The sequence below is a fragment of the Anser cygnoides genome, chromosome 24, assembly GCF_040182565.1.
Source record: "Anser cygnoides isolate HZ-2024a breed goose chromosome 24, Taihu_goose_T2T_genome, whole genome shotgun sequence".
NCBI classification, from domain to species: domain Eukaryota; kingdom Metazoa; phylum Chordata; class Aves; order Anseriformes; family Anatidae; genus Anser; species Anser cygnoides.
Window position 1 is genome coordinate 6,769,187 of NC_089896.1, and position 14,388 is coordinate 6,783,574.

The 14,388-nt window shown below is 53.7% G+C and overlaps 1 protein-coding gene and 1 long non-coding RNA gene across 4 annotated transcripts; one reads left to right on the forward strand and one right to left on the reverse strand.

Annotated features, from left to right (window-relative positions):
- Positions 1–185: 185 nt before the first annotated feature.
- On the reverse strand, positions 186–5,221 carry YARS1 (tyrosyl-tRNA synthetase 1). 3 transcript variants are annotated; one of them, XM_066982479.1, is made up of 14 exons: positions 5,154–5,221; positions 5,003–5,067; positions 4,684–4,830; positions 4,323–4,498; positions 3,985–4,114; positions 3,713–3,793; positions 3,287–3,379; positions 2,952–3,087; positions 2,660–2,745; positions 2,042–2,177; positions 1,653–1,747; positions 1,311–1,504; positions 1,075–1,216; positions 186–942 (listed from the first exon to the last, which is right to left on the reverse strand). In XM_066982479.1, exons 1-14 carry the CDS (start codon positions 5,167–5,169, stop codon positions 832–834), a joined length of 1,608 nt encoding a protein of 535 aa, XP_066838580.1. In that variant the 5' UTR covers positions 5,170–5,221; the 3' UTR covers positions 186–831. The 3 variants fall into 3 exon arrangements, with proteins under 3 accessions (XP_066838580.1, XP_066838579.1, XP_066838581.1); XM_066982478.1 differs by having other exon boundaries at positions 1,075–1,219; XM_066982480.1 differs by lacking the exon at positions 5,154–5,221 and having other exon boundaries at positions 1,075–1,219.
- A 3,115-nt stretch (positions 5,222–8,336) lies between these two features.
- LOC136786895 (uncharacterized) lies at positions 8,337–14,388 on the forward strand. The gene is made up of 3 exons (XR_010826447.1): positions 8,337–13,103; positions 13,405–13,473; positions 13,554–14,388. It is a non-coding gene; the product is annotated as an uncharacterized lncRNA (long non-coding RNA).

The following is a 14,388-nucleotide window of genomic DNA, read 5'->3' on the forward strand; positions in this document are numbered from 1 at the left end:
CCTCCTGTGCTTCCTGGCTAGGGCCCGGCCCAGTCTCACCCCTGCAGCAGGTGCCTGGCTCCTGTCCCCATGGGGTGGGCAGAGCCTGGGCTCCGTTTGGCTCCTGCCAGCACTCAGATGCAGGAGCAGGGCTGGCTGCTGGCTCAGCCATCTCCCCCCGGACAGAGAGGCACGCCCGCATGCAGTCAGCTCGACCTTTTATTTGGGTTTATGACAGACAGATGGTTCCCGAGTCAGTGTTTAAGGCCCACGCCCCTACAGCCTCCCACGGGCTCAGGTCAGACCCGCTGGTGGGGCTGGGGCTCCTGCCACGCTGCAGCAGCCCCGTCCTTCGCCCCGAGCACGGCGTGGAGCAGAGCAGGGGAGGGGGCCCGCCTGGCTGCCAGGCAGCTGCCCCCAGCCCCGGTAGCAGCAACACAGGTTTGAGCAAGCAGCCTTCCCTTCTGACCCTCCCTGCAGCACCCGCAGGGGCTGTCCTGGAGCCAGGAGCAGTCCTTGGCACAGCTGGGAGGAAGCTGATGGCCCCAGCGAAGAGCCCGATGGCACGGGCAAAAGAAACAGGGCCCTCGGGTGCGGTGCCATCGCCAGTCCCCAGAGCTGGCCCACAGCAGAGGCACCGCCGCTGGCTGAGCAGGCCCAAGGCAAAGGAGATGTCAGGGGCAGCTCCCCAGGAGGCCTCGCGCTGTTCCAATGTTGGGGAGGCTGCAAATTCAGTCCCAGAGCCCCCAGGTCCTGCAGGGCTGAGCCCCCTGCTCGGGGCGCTGGGGGGAGGAGATGGTGGAGACCGGGGAGGCTAGCCAGGCTGGGGCGGTGCGAGCGCTCTGGCGCTGGTTAGCTGATGCTCCCCCCCTTCAGGCTTTTACACGAGACGCTCCCCAGCTTGGTCAGGAAGTCTCTCTGCTTCCACTGGGCAATGCAGTCCTCAGAGACGCGGAAATCAGCCTGGAGAGCAGAGCAAGGGGACGGGGCTCAGGGCTGAGGCACCCAGGTTGGGGCTGCCTGCAGGGCAGCAGCGCCTCGCTCAGCTCTGGGGAGCTTTCGTGCCCTGTCCCAGCCCCACGCGCAGCTCCTCACCTGCAGCTTCTCGAAGACTTTCTTCTTCGGCTTGAGCTCGTCATCGGGCTCCCCGTCCTCGTAGCCCTCCACATAGACGCGCTCCCCAGCGCAGCACCCAGCCGGCGGGTCCAGGGGCTCCACCTGCCGCGGCTCCCCCATGCTGCTGAGGGAGCAAAGTCACCCTGGGGTGGTGCCGCAGCCCTTCGGCACCGCTGGGCTCCGTCCCCTCTTGGGGCAGCCCCGATCCCCCTCACCTGGAGGCGCACAGCACCATGCCCTGCGACTCCACGCCCCGCATCTTCTGGGGCTTGAGGTTGCAGAGCAGCACCACCAGCCTGTCCTGCAGCTGCTCCTTGGGGACGAACTGCACCAGGCCGCTGACCACAGTGCGGGGCTCGGGCTCGCCCACGTCGATCTTCTCCACATACAGGCTGTCGGCATCCGGGTGCTAGCAGACAGAAGCAAGGTGAGGCGCAGGGAAGGGGGCTGGGATGGCAAAGAAGGCGGCAGACCTGCCCCCTTTGCCACCCCCCGCACACCAAGTGCCCATGCTGCCATGCACGCAGACCACCACCCTCTTCCCGCGGGGCCCGTACCTTTTCCACGCTGATCACTTTGCCGACGCGGATGTCCAGCCGGGATGGGACAACGTTCTCTGGCTCCGAGTTCTTGGTGCCTTTCTCTGCAGGCTCTGGGGTGCAAGGGGAACAGTTGCAGCAGTCAGCACAAACCCAGGCAGCACACAGTGACCCCAGATGACCCCCTGGACCCAATAACCCCTGAATTCCCTGTTTGTCTACACACCCCTGTCTGTCCCTCCTCTGCTTTGCCAGCCCCTCAAGCAACAGCAGAGATGTGCGGTGGCATCTCTGGGGCAGGCCAACAGCCCCGGCTCTGGCTATTCCTCACTCTGCTGGTGCTCTCCAGGGCTGTAGCTGGAGGGACTCTCCCCTTCCCAGCCCCATTGCCCCCAGCACCTCCTTACTGGCTTTGGACGGGTTGGGATAGGCTGCGTTGGTCAGCTTCTTCAGCTCCGGGCTGTTGAATTTCTCTCTGATAGGGTCAAGCAGTTTGTTCAGGGCCACTTCCACCGAGTTCTTCAGGTCTCCGGGATGCACAACCTGCATCGCGACAGACGGGCGGGTCTCCGCACGGTCTCCCCCAGCACAGGGGGAGAAGCAGAGTTCAGGTCCCTGATCTGAGGCCAGAGAGGTGCTGAGATCTCTCCTCTCAGCTTCAGCAGACACGTGTCTGGTCCCAGAAAAGATAAAAGCACATCTTCTGGAAAGGTGGATACCCTGCTCGCCTAGGGGTGAGGCTGACTCGGCTAGACACGCACACATCTCAAAGGTGCAGGGAGATACCTTAGCTCGAGAGCCCTGACAAGGGTGCTAGTGACAAAGGGCAGGGCTGACTGCGTCTGAGGGGGGACAAGCCTCTGTCAGAGCTCCTGGCTGAGGCAGTCCTGCAGCAGGCAGAGCCCAGTGTCACCAAATCCCAGGAGGGGACAGCAAGCACCTCTCCCCAGCATGGATTTTCTCCCACAGAGCTCGTGGGAGCCTCAGGGACAGGGGGGGGGCGTTCAGCTCCTCGCTGCACTCACCTGCTCAGCAAAGTCCTTCTCCAGGGCCTCGTAGTCTGTGTACGTTTTGTTTCCTCCCCATTTTTCTTCCCGCAGAATCACGAACTCTGTGAGATTAAGGCTCAGATCAGCCCACGGGACTCACCCCCTGCTCAGCCAGATGAACCACCCCACTTTGCCCGGGAGCTGAGGGGGCTGCAGCAGGGCGGGGGCGGGCAGGGGGCAGCCCGCTTCGGGGGCCGCATGCTCCCATTCCCTCCTCTTGCCCCCCCAGAAAGCCCGGCCCTGGCGCCTCAGCGTGGGGAGCCCTCACCTGACTTGAGGGGGAAGAGGACGTGCTTGATGAAGGAGAGGACGCCGTTGTTCTCCACGTTGCCGGGCTCACAGAAAGCCTTCTTCAGCTTCTTCTTCACATCCTCCTTGCGGTCCAGGAGGTCAATCTTTGAGTCCTGGAGGAAGAGATTTCTGCAGCCCTTTTCCCAACCTCCTGCCCAAGAGAGGTCTTGTGCTGGCGCTGCTGCACCTTTTTCTTAGGCCCCAGTCTGAGTGAAGGGAGAAGTTTCCTCCTCTCGGGGTGCAGACTCCAACCCCAGCCGTGAACCCATGCCCAGCAGAGCCCCTGACCCCAGCCACCACGCAGGGACCGACCTCTTCCGAGGAGCTCATTTTGCTTCCTGTCAGGCCGGGAACCATCGGGTTCATCAGGTGGATGCGCTTGGCGTAGCCCAGGGAAGGGAGGTACTGGGAAGAAGCAAGGAGGCAAGTCATGGACAATCCTCTGCTGTAGGACAACCTTAACCCACGGCCCCGATTTGCTCCTGGCTCCAGGCAACCCTGAGCACAGCAGCGGGACCCAGCAAGCTCTCACGGGTTCACAAACCCCCGGCAGCCACCGCCAGGGACGCATGGCAGCCCCGTGTCGCACCCCAGAGCCCTGCAGACCACAAGAGCAGCAGCAGGAGCTGCAGGGAGCCCTGTGATGCTAACACATCACCGACACTTCTCGCAGTGGATCTGGGAGTCTCCGAGCCCCGCACCAGGATCACAAGGGACTCCGACACCCCCGTTCCTGACCTTCTCTGCAAAGGTGAATATCTTCCTCTGATCAACTCCTCCGAACTGTGCATCAACCTTGAGGTACTCCTCGTCCAGGGCCTGCGGGGAGATGCGCAGAGCCTTGAGCCTGGCCCCAGGACACCAGGTCCCAGCTCGCTCAGCTTCTGGAGGCCCTGCCCAGCCCCGCTGGGCCCCGGGAACAATGCCCAGGGCCAGGCACGCAGCCTCACACATCCCCGTGGTCCTGGCCTTGCCCAGCACCTCCCCGGCACAGGGGCCCTGCCACGCACCTGCAAGCCTGGGTAGAGCAACCCGCTCAGCAAGGGGTGCTCCACCTGCTTCACCACCTCCGCTCCTGCCTTCTTGGCGTCGTGCTGCGTCACCACGGAGGAGAGGCGGTACACGTCCAGCGTGTACTCCCTGGGGGAAGGGGCAATGCTGTCAGCACCAGGGAGGGGGGCGGCTGTGAGGGCTGCTTCACGGGAACACGGGCTCTGGCCACGCCGAGAGAAGCCTGGAGGCAGCTTCGCTCTGTTCCCTGAATGATAATGCCTGGGAGAAGACCTGGGACAACAAAGCCCTAAGCCAGGCTTTCCCTCCCAGACAGGACCAGGCGCCCAGGACTCACTTGCTGAGCTGGTAGTCCGTGCCCCGGACAAACTTCAGCTTTTCCAGGGGCACCCCGATGCTCTCCAGCATGGCTTTGATCACGTTCTCGTAATAGCGAGTGCGCAACTCCAGCAGCTCCCAGGGGGCCTTCATGTTGTCCAAGTAAGCGTGGAGGTCAGCGAAGAGGATCGTCACCTGGCACAGAGGGACAGAGACAGGGTTAGGGACCCGCAGCGTGGGGACAAAGCCCCCCCGGATGCGAGCTGCCCCTCTGGCCCCTCACCTCGCAGCCCCCCCGGCCCCTCACCTCGCAGCCCCCCCGGCCCCTCACCTCGCAGCCCCCCCGGCCCCTCACCTCGCAGCCCCCCCCGGTCCCTCACCTCGCAGCCCGCTTTCAGGAAGTCCGCGATCTTGGACATGGGGACGAAGTAGGCGACGTGCGGCTTGCCCGTGGTGGCGGTGCCCCAGTAGATCTTCACCTCCCGCTCCTTCAGGATGGCCGACAGCTTGTCCTCGCCCAGCACCTCCTGCGGGGAGCCCACAGACGTCCTGCGCGGCCCGAACACGGCGGCAGCAGGCAGGGGGGCAAGCAGGGAACCGCACACCAGGCCGGGCCCAGCCCCCCCCCTAAACCGCGCCGTGCCCCCGGTCCCCCCAACCTCCCCCCCCCCCCCGCTAGGCCCAGCCCGGCGCCGGTACCTGCAGGTTGCGGGTGATGAGCTGGTACTTCTCCTGCGGGCTGGGCGCGGCCTCCATGGCGGCGGCTGCGTGGAGAGGAGGCGTTAGCGGCCCCCCGGTGCCCCCCCCGGTACCCGCGGCCCTCCCGGTGCCCCCGCCCGGCCCCACCGACCGGCCCCGCGTTGCATCAGCCTCGCCCGGTGCTCACCGGCTCCCTCCTGACGTCACTTCCGCCGCTCGGCGCGCTCCGCCAATCAGGGGCCTGGCGGGGCCGCCCCGCTAAGATGGCGGCGGCCAGGGGCCGGCAGCGCCCGGCCTGCAGGGTCCGACCGACTCCGCGCTCCCTGAGGTCTCCCCGTGGTCTCCCCCCAGGCACCACGGGCTCGGTGCCGGTGCCGGAGCCCCCTCAGGCAGGGCAGGGCCAGGCCGGCCCCAGAGCGCTCCAAGCCGAGCACATCAGCATTTCCAAGCGTATTTCATGCAGAGTTCCAGCGAGGTGTGAGGCGTTTGGTCCTCCTTCAAGTCCTCACTCGTTAGGAACCACGTTAGCTACACCCTGCAGGGCCCAATTCACATTTCCAAACGTATTTCATGCAAAGAGTTCCAGCGGGGTGTGAGGCATTTGGAGGTGTGAGGCGTTTGGTTCTCCTTCAAGTCGTCACTGGTTAGAAACCACGTTAGCAGGCTGCTACACCCTGCAGGACCCAATCCACAATTAATTTATTTGCCTTTTATTTCTCTCTGAAGCACCTAAGCGCTTGTAGGTCAATTGCAGAACTAGGCATGTCTTAGCTAGCGAGGGCTGCTCATCTCTCCATGTGCTCCTGTACAGGTTGTGTGCACGTGGCAGGTTCCCGAGGGTTTTTCTTCCTTCTGTGAGGTTACAGCGTTATTCCAAAAGTGCTAATTTTTGTTGTTTGGACAGAATGACAAGAGGAAACGGCAGAACTGCTGGTTTTTATTCCTGGAGTAGGTAACTTCCTTTTTTGAAAGCAGCAATAGTCAAAACAATGGAAAGACAAAAGGTGTTCCTTTAAATCTGTTGGTCAAAGGGGACAGGAAATACTTTGCCTGAGCCCAGATTCTCCTGCTGGGTGAGAGTCAGATAAATGCAGGGCTCTCAGGTCAAAAGATTCATGTTCGCGTGAATCCTCTCAAAGAAAAAAACACGTTTTGTTTGTAGATATTTTTAAACTATTGAATTTTACAGGAAGGCTTTTATCTTACGATCTTTCATTATAATACTCATTTTGTATGAGTGTTTAGAGTGACTAATACTCTGCTGAACGTCCTGTTAGTTATGTGACAGAACTGCTCTTCTGTTGCTCAGTTTTTCCTAACCTGGACAAGGCTCTTTGTTTGTTTAGTCTCTTTGGGGGATGGAAGTGCAGGCTGAGAGATGGGGAGCACTCTGTCAGAGAAACTGCTGCTCCATGGCCCAAGTTCTGCCTGCTTTCAAGGATCCTCTCATCATCTTCCCAGATGATTCTGGCCATGCTGATCTAGTTGCCAGTTCTTCTGAGTCAAAATACGACGATGTAGCCCCTTCTCTAGATAAAGCCAGATGTTTTAATGATAGTGAGCCAGACGACTCCTTGTTGGAACTGTCAGAAAGTGAACAAGGGAATTCTCCTTTCAATTACACTGAGGAAGAGATCCAGGAAATCTTGGCAGATGATTGCTTGGAATGTGAGCAGCACATAACTAGAAAAAGCACTCTGAGCCAAAATGTAAGTGGGGAGAGTGAAAAGGACGTGAGCAGCAGCTGCACTGGGGCATCAGTCGTCTGTGAAGATGCAAAGGTAGCCTCAAAGATCACAGAGAAATCAAAAGTACATCTGTCAGTCCAAGCAACTGACATGCTGTTTGACCTTGATATTGAGGAGCTTCTAAATCTTAGCCCGATCGATGCTGATTATGTAGATCAGCCACTGGAGGACGATTATTTGGAGGATGTTGAATTCATGAATGATCACACAGCGTGTGATCAGACTGATGCTAGTAACTGTTTTCCCAGGGAATCCTCAGGGAGGCTGATGCCTAAAGGCGAGCAAACCCTGGGTGTGGATTGCCTGGGAAAGACTTCCTCTGCAGGCACAGATGTGTCCAACACCTGCGGTGATCATGTGGGAAAATCCATGCCCTGTTCAGACCTTGCCTGTGGCCAGCACAAAGCTGATGACAGTGCAGCACCTGTGCTGCTGAGAAGTCCCAAGCCATCTTCTGGGTCAGGAAACCAAGAACTTCCCAAAGCAACAACGAACATTTTTTCAAGGAAATCAGACTCCCCAACGGATGATATGGAGCAGGAATCTTCAGATGCTAAACAGCCATCAGGCAGCATTGAAATAAACACACATTTCAGTTCTGACTAAAATGTTTCTGATTCTATTCCTTTTATTTTCTACTTGTAGTAATGTCCATATGAGCCCAAGCGTGCATATCACTACCAAAACCTTGCCACGTAAACCCACTACACTAGGCAAAGTCATTCCTGAGCCCCGGGAGGAGGAGAAGTAATTTCCTCACAGCCTCTAAATGCCTTTGCGCTCTGCAAAACGCCCCGGCAGCTCCCTGAACCACTTTGGCTGGCCGCGTGCTGCCGTTTCCCTCTGCGTTTTTTCTTGAGGTGCGCTGAAATAGTGGGGAGGTTCCCAGTGTTTTACCCGGTAAGGTGCCGCGAGGGCAGGACGCGGGGCTGGCACCGGAGAGGCTGCAGCAGCCCCGGGCAGTGCCGCTGCGGCTCCCGCAGGTGGCAGCAGCGGAGCGGCGCCGGGCGCGGCGCGGGGGGGGCGCCCCCTGCCCCCGGGCTCCCCCTGCCCCCGGGCTCCCCCTGCCCCCGGGGCTCCGAGCCCCGCTTCTTTGGGCCCCCCCCGGGGCTGCTGCGGCCCTGCTGCACCTCGCTGTCCTCCGCATTGCCCCTGCTATGGCATTGCCACAACAGAAACCTGCTGCTCCCGAGGGCTCGCTGCAGGTTTGTGGTCTGTGGTCCGGACGGTGGCTCGCTGCTTCCCTCGGCTAATGCTTTCTCCCCTGCTTTGCTCTCAGAATGTTATCTTCGTGGATTTATTTAAATAAAGAATGGTATTTTTGTAATCGTAAAACAGCACCACCAAAAGTTAGCGTTTGTACTGGTTCCGTGAAGCACTTCGCCCCTCTGTGTCTTCTGCGACGTGATGTGATAGATGTGCCCAAACATTCATGCCATCCATTGGCATCCAAAGACACAAACAACAGACAAACGCTCCAGAAGGGGAGCTGGAATGAAGGAAGCACACCCACCCCACCTCGCCCAGATGCAGAGCTCTGTAACCCCACACCACAGGGGCGAGGCCGTGCTGGCGAGGAGGGCGCAGGGGAGGACGCAAACCGGGGCGGGAGGCCCGGCCTCCTCAATTCACGTTCTGTGATGGTTGGGGGGTACTTGCTTTTCAGAGGGAAATAAGAAGTACACTTGCTAGCACCGCCGTGTGCAGGGATCCCACACAGCCATCAGTCTCCTTCCAGGGACTGGGACCGGCTCACGTGAGCTCCAGTTTGTGGCATCTGGGAAACGTTACGTGGGGGCCGTGCTGTGGCAAATCGGCCACCAAAACAGGCCGGTGGCACTGCTGATGGCTTCTACGCTTCGTCCCTCTCAGTGGTGTCTTCCAAAAGCTCTCAGCAGCAGAGGCTTAAAGGAAGGCGCCTGTAAGGAGCCAGCACGGAAGGATGTCTGCTGAAGAGCAGAACTGGAAGGGGAGGTTGGTCGAGCTGGGGTGTTCTGAAGGGCAAAGAGTCTTCTGGTAGCTTCCATAGATGGCCTCCCACTGTGCTCCTTTCAACTGTTCATGGGTGCAATAATTGTCATTTCTTGAGAGTTAGAAGAAGCTGACAGTTTCGTGGTTCATTGCGTGGAGCCTGCACTTATCTGGGCTGCACGAACAGCTGCATAGCCACGGGGCTGCTTTCCAGTGTATGAATACAGCATAAGTAATGCAGAGGGAACTAAGCAAGGAAAGCTAAAACGGCCTGTTTTCTCTTCCTTTCAAATTAAAAATGCAAGGCGTATGTTCTGAGTCAGAGAAAATCAGGCAGAAGCTCCAAATGAACAAGGCTGGTGAGTGAAATAGAGACCTATTTTGCTGGGGAAGAACATTGTCTGCGATGCACACAATTTTGTTTTCTTATTAGTGCAAACCTCTTGTATTCCAAGTAGCTGCAGGCTTGGAATTCAGCCTGACACAGTGTGGGCTTTCCCAGTTGTCAGAGAAAAAGCGTCTCAGTGGGCTGACTTTGACCCTGTATGGTGCTTCTTTGCACCCAGATCCGCAGCAATATTTTGTGTATTGTATGTGTATTGATTGTGTATTGATGCAGAACGATCCTGATACATTCCTAAAGGAAAACTAACAGGTTTCAGAGCCAGCCAGGGAATTCCCTTTGAGAAGTGGCAACTGTTCAAGTGACTCAAATCATGATATAAGGCTGCCACAAATCTTTAGCTCTGTTTTGTATTGCAAGTCTCCTGGCATTTATATCATGGTAGGTTTATATTGCTATCCCTTCCTCTACATAATCTCTTTGCACTTCCTTTTATCCTGTCTCGTGCTTCTTGTTCATATGTTGTCTGGGTGGATTACAGGCTGGCTATGGCAGGGGTTTTATCTTTTCACTTTTCTCCATGGTCTCTTGCACTTGTGGATTCTCCGTAAATACCACCTTCTTATATCTGTATTGGGTGATTGTGTGCCAAGAGTTGTGCTAACCCATGGTTCTGGTTGTTCTTCCTCTCATTCTGGTTTCCAGAGGATATTCAGCCTGAATGGATAAATTTATTTTCAGCTTCCCATAGGAATCTAAATGCTGCTGAGGCTGCGTCGTAGCAGATGTAGAAATGAGACGCGATTTGAACATCTGCATGGAAACGAGCGGCTGAAACTGATTGACCACAAAAGATTCCTGCCAGCTGACCGTTTGTTAGTATTCACACTTCATTATTGCCCTTTATTCAACAGTAAATAGAATCATATCCCTCTTGATGAGATCCTCCTCAGCAATTCGCGTTGGGCTGTATCAGTCTGCAGAAGTAATGAGGCTCCTTCTTTTATAACTGTGTCGTTGGCACTGAATGCCAGCACTCCGCTGTTTAGTCTTGTCCTCAGCGATGTATATAACTGCATGGGCCTATTTTTAAAAGGGCGGGGGAAGGACAAACCAACAGAAAAAGCATTTCCGTCTCTAAACATAGCCTTCTCTCGTTTTCCACCCAAACATCTGTACTTCAGGAGAAAACTTTCACAGGTCATTAACATTGCAATTGTGCATATGGGATAGTGCTTTCAGCACCTGCTGCTCAGACAACTATTCTCATGTCCCTCAGAGCAGGATCACTCCCAGCAGAGTCATGCAGCGCCTGGTACCTGGAAAGCCGTGCTAGCTCCACCTGACCTCCAGCCACCGCCTCCCCCCAGTGCTTCTGCTAGCAGGACTCTGCTAGCACTTCTCCTTGGGCGCTGGTTTGAGGGAGTTTTATGACGTTTCCCAATTTTATCGGACTTCTTGCAATCTGGGATAGACCTGATAATATTCTTCTCGTGTCCCTCTTGAGTCAAAGGGAGAAGAGGGAGAAATACTTTACAGAGAGCCACAGATGTCCGTGACCATCTGGTCTTACTGTAATAACAGAGATCAATGTCTTTAAAAAGCAGATACCCAGGTTTAAGGTGATGGAAGGGGAGAGTAGTATAAGGGAACATATGGAGAAACAAATGTGTGAAATACAAATAAACACTCTGCTATGAGGCTCTGCCTTGAAACAGTCTGGTCTATTGACTGGTACTGAGCTAGCTGAGGAAAAAACGTTAATCTTTGGGGTAGTTCTTACCTGCCAAAACTCATTTGGCTTGAATGAAAAAGTGTGCAGGGAAGGTATAGGACCTGGGCTCTTCAGTCATGAAGGAGGAATTACAGTTACGGCTTGATTAATAGACTGTTTGAGGATTTCTCAGCTCCTGGGAGCTCTTGGGTGGCATAGAAACAGGTTCAAGTTTTATGTGCATCTTTTATTGTCCCTACACTTTGGCAGAAGTAAAGCACTGTGACCAGTTCTTCTCCCTGCTGTTCTCCAGCACTGACCAACGTGGCAGCAGTCTGGGCAGCCACAGGTGCAGGGGCAGAGGCTGCGCCCCTGACACCCCTGACAGCAGCACACGGAGCCCCCTGCTCCCGTGACCCAATTTGGTGGTGACTCAGAAGGGGGAATCAAGGGCAACTTCTGTGCAGGAAGGCAAAGAATTTGTGAAAAGTTGGGATTTCTTCTAGTCACAGACATTATGCATTAGCTTTTTGCTGACAACGTTAACTGGTGTGTAATGTGGCAGTGAGAGTCTGCCTTTTGTTAGCTGTCCTGGAGTGCCTCCTTTCTTCCCAAACAATGCAGCCAGAAAAGATGGATTTCGAGAACATTTCAGAAATCTTCTCTAGAAGTATCTTTTTGACAAGAAGTTGTTCCTTCGGGCAAAGAAAAGCTGATACTGTGGCTTATGAAGGAGACCTGAATTTGCTCAAGAAACATTTTGTTCCCTGGAAAGGAAGAAGTGTTACGCAGAAAAGTGATTTACATCACTCACATGACTGCAGTGGCAGGATGGAAAAACCTTCGAATCTCAACTGGACAAGGACACAGGCTGTTCCGTACTGAGAGCACCTTTCAAGGACTGACTTTAGCAAGGGCAGCATTCCAAGGAATTTACCTTTCACTGCGCTGTAGAACCTGTTCTGAGGGAGCAGAAGAGCAAACACTAGGTTGGTGCTACTGATTGTTCCATACTTTGTGAATGGTTCAAGGACTCTTGCATTCTCTTGAACCATCTCTTGCCAAGGATTCACTACGCAAGAATTTCAGAGCTGCTGTTTTGAACAGGGGGCTTGTTCTGACTGCAAGAGCAGTACTATCAAAACATTCAGTGGTTGTAGGTGGCGATATTGTGCTACCCTTGGATTATATATACATGTAAGTGGATTGTTGCAATAGGTCATGACGGCAGAGAGGCACTCAGTCTTGGAAAACCATTTATATTGATGACCCACTGTCATCTGTAAATACTGCTTCTGGAATCTGGGGAGGTGTTGCTCAGATTTTCCTGAAAGTGGGTGTCCTCTTCTAAATCCTTGGGCTCAGAGTGCTGGTTGTAGGATGTAAAAATGGCTTTGAAGACCAGGAGCAGCAATAAGAATCAGGCTGCTATATCCAGTCTCTTGTGGGATGTTTTTTCTCTCACTAATGGCTTGCTTTGATGAACTGCAGATGCTCTAAATGAATTACACGTTCTGATGAATAAGGCTGCCAGCTTGGAGTACTGGACCCTTGGCAAAAAGTGGCAGCGCCTGTCAGACCTCACCGTGAGGGTGTGAGTGCCCACAGGAAGGGCAGACACTTCATTTCCTCTTACAAACATTGTCCAGCGGCACACTTTTATCCATTAGTCTTTGGAGGTGTTTTCAGTTCATTTTAATGAATTTTAAATTCTAAATCTCTGCCACAAAAAGTAAAAACTGCAGCAGTTGCCAGAAGTAGCAAGCACTCCTGGAAATGATTTAAGCCGAAGACCTGTAGTACCCATTAAAGTGTAAAAGTTTGGTGCCCTGTGATCCACATAACCCTGACTTATAAAGACCTCTAGGGATGCATGAGCCTGTATGATCCTGTCAGGACTTAGTTCTGAACCTCACAATGAACAGACACCCTGAGTGTAATGCAGATATCTCTCCCCAGCTGTTGGCGTGAACAAATTGCTTTGCTGGTTTGAGACCTCCTTGGTCACCAGCTGCTCTTGCTGAGCAGCTGCTGCAGAAATGAAGTGCTCTGCGCTGGGGATGTGACCGCCCTGTGCCAGACAGGTGCTCCTTCTGCAAGCCAACTGGCTTGTCAGTATTTTCGTAGGAGAGGCCCCTCTGGTTGCTCGTACTCCCTCGGATGGGTCTGCAGTTTATAAATGATATTTCCTGACTTACGCTGATGCCTCTGCACAAAAACGAGATAAATACAAGATAGCGTTGGCTTTTTTCAAAATGCAGAAGGGGCAAAGCAGCATCTGATGATGTTGGTCTGAGGATGGGAGATAACCAAACTCATTGAAATGTGACTCATTTTTTTAATGTTGCTCTTGTAAGATTGTTTGAAGTCTTGTGGGGTTTTGTCCTGTTATTTCAGAATGTACTTAGATGTAGCAAATGTTATGTATGTGCAGCACTTTGTTGAAAATAAGCCTTTTGTTTAAACTGCTGGGTAGTGGAGCCTTCAGCCTTCTCTGCTCAGCCAGGGGGAAAGAGCTGTGCAAAGAATGTAACAGAGCACGAGGCAGCGTTCCTGAGCAGGCATTTTTAAACTTTCATGTTGTTACTTACCAAGGTGCGTTCTTAAAATGTGGTTTCCCTTTCAGAACCTCATAACAAGAAAATTAGATACCAGCTGCAAGCCCTGGGGAATGGGGAAGGCATTTTCGGAGAAGGTGCTGTTCCAGCCTAAACGTGCTTCTGTGTTGTGTTTGCTTTAACTGTTTGTTTTAACTAAGTAAACTTATTTTCACAGAAATTACCCAAGGTCCGCCAAGAAAACCACTCAAAAGTACAGTCTTACGCAGCAGGTGAGCAAGAACTTGGCCAAACACCACCATTTCCAGAGCATTCCTGGCCACTTCCAGCGTAGCCCTGTCACTGCCCTTCCTTCTGACTCATTTTGCTGCTGAGGGACTGTGCTGGTTCTTATTCCATGCTTAGAGTTGTTCTTAATTTTTCTGGGTTTGAGCGGTTTGTATTTTGAGAAGTTGTTTCATGATCTGTTTTAAATTAACCCGATGGAAGTTTCTATGTTCTATAAACATTTAGAGCGGCTTTTGAAATGCAATTTGATGCGATCTGTTTTGTATAGTTAACTTTTATTATGTTTAGCACCAGTATTTTCCTTTGAAATAAAAATAATCTTACGGAGTAGGTAACAAACAACTGGAGACTGCATATTGGATGTGAGGATGTAATATCTCAGTGATGGAAACTGGAAAATATGCTTTGAAGTGGGAAAAGCTTTTCTTTAAAGCTTGGTCCTAAGCCTTGGCGTTAAATCTCCTACAGTGATTGTTGGGCTACCTTTGAATAACATTAAGGTTTTAAATCATACAAACAGCTTGTGGATGCTGTTCCTTCCCCTTGGCACAGACAAAGTTATGTTTCGTTTTACAGTAAACTGGGGAGCAGCTGTTGATTTCCCTGGTTTGGTTATGTCTCGTCTTGTTCTGTTGTTCTTTCCATCCCTGAAGAGTTTGCTGCCTGTCATTAATTTTCCTTGTTTCATTTGTTACTTCATGTAAAAACGTTTCATGAGCTTTGCACTCCAGTTTATAAACACTGTGCACTTGTTAGATGTGGTA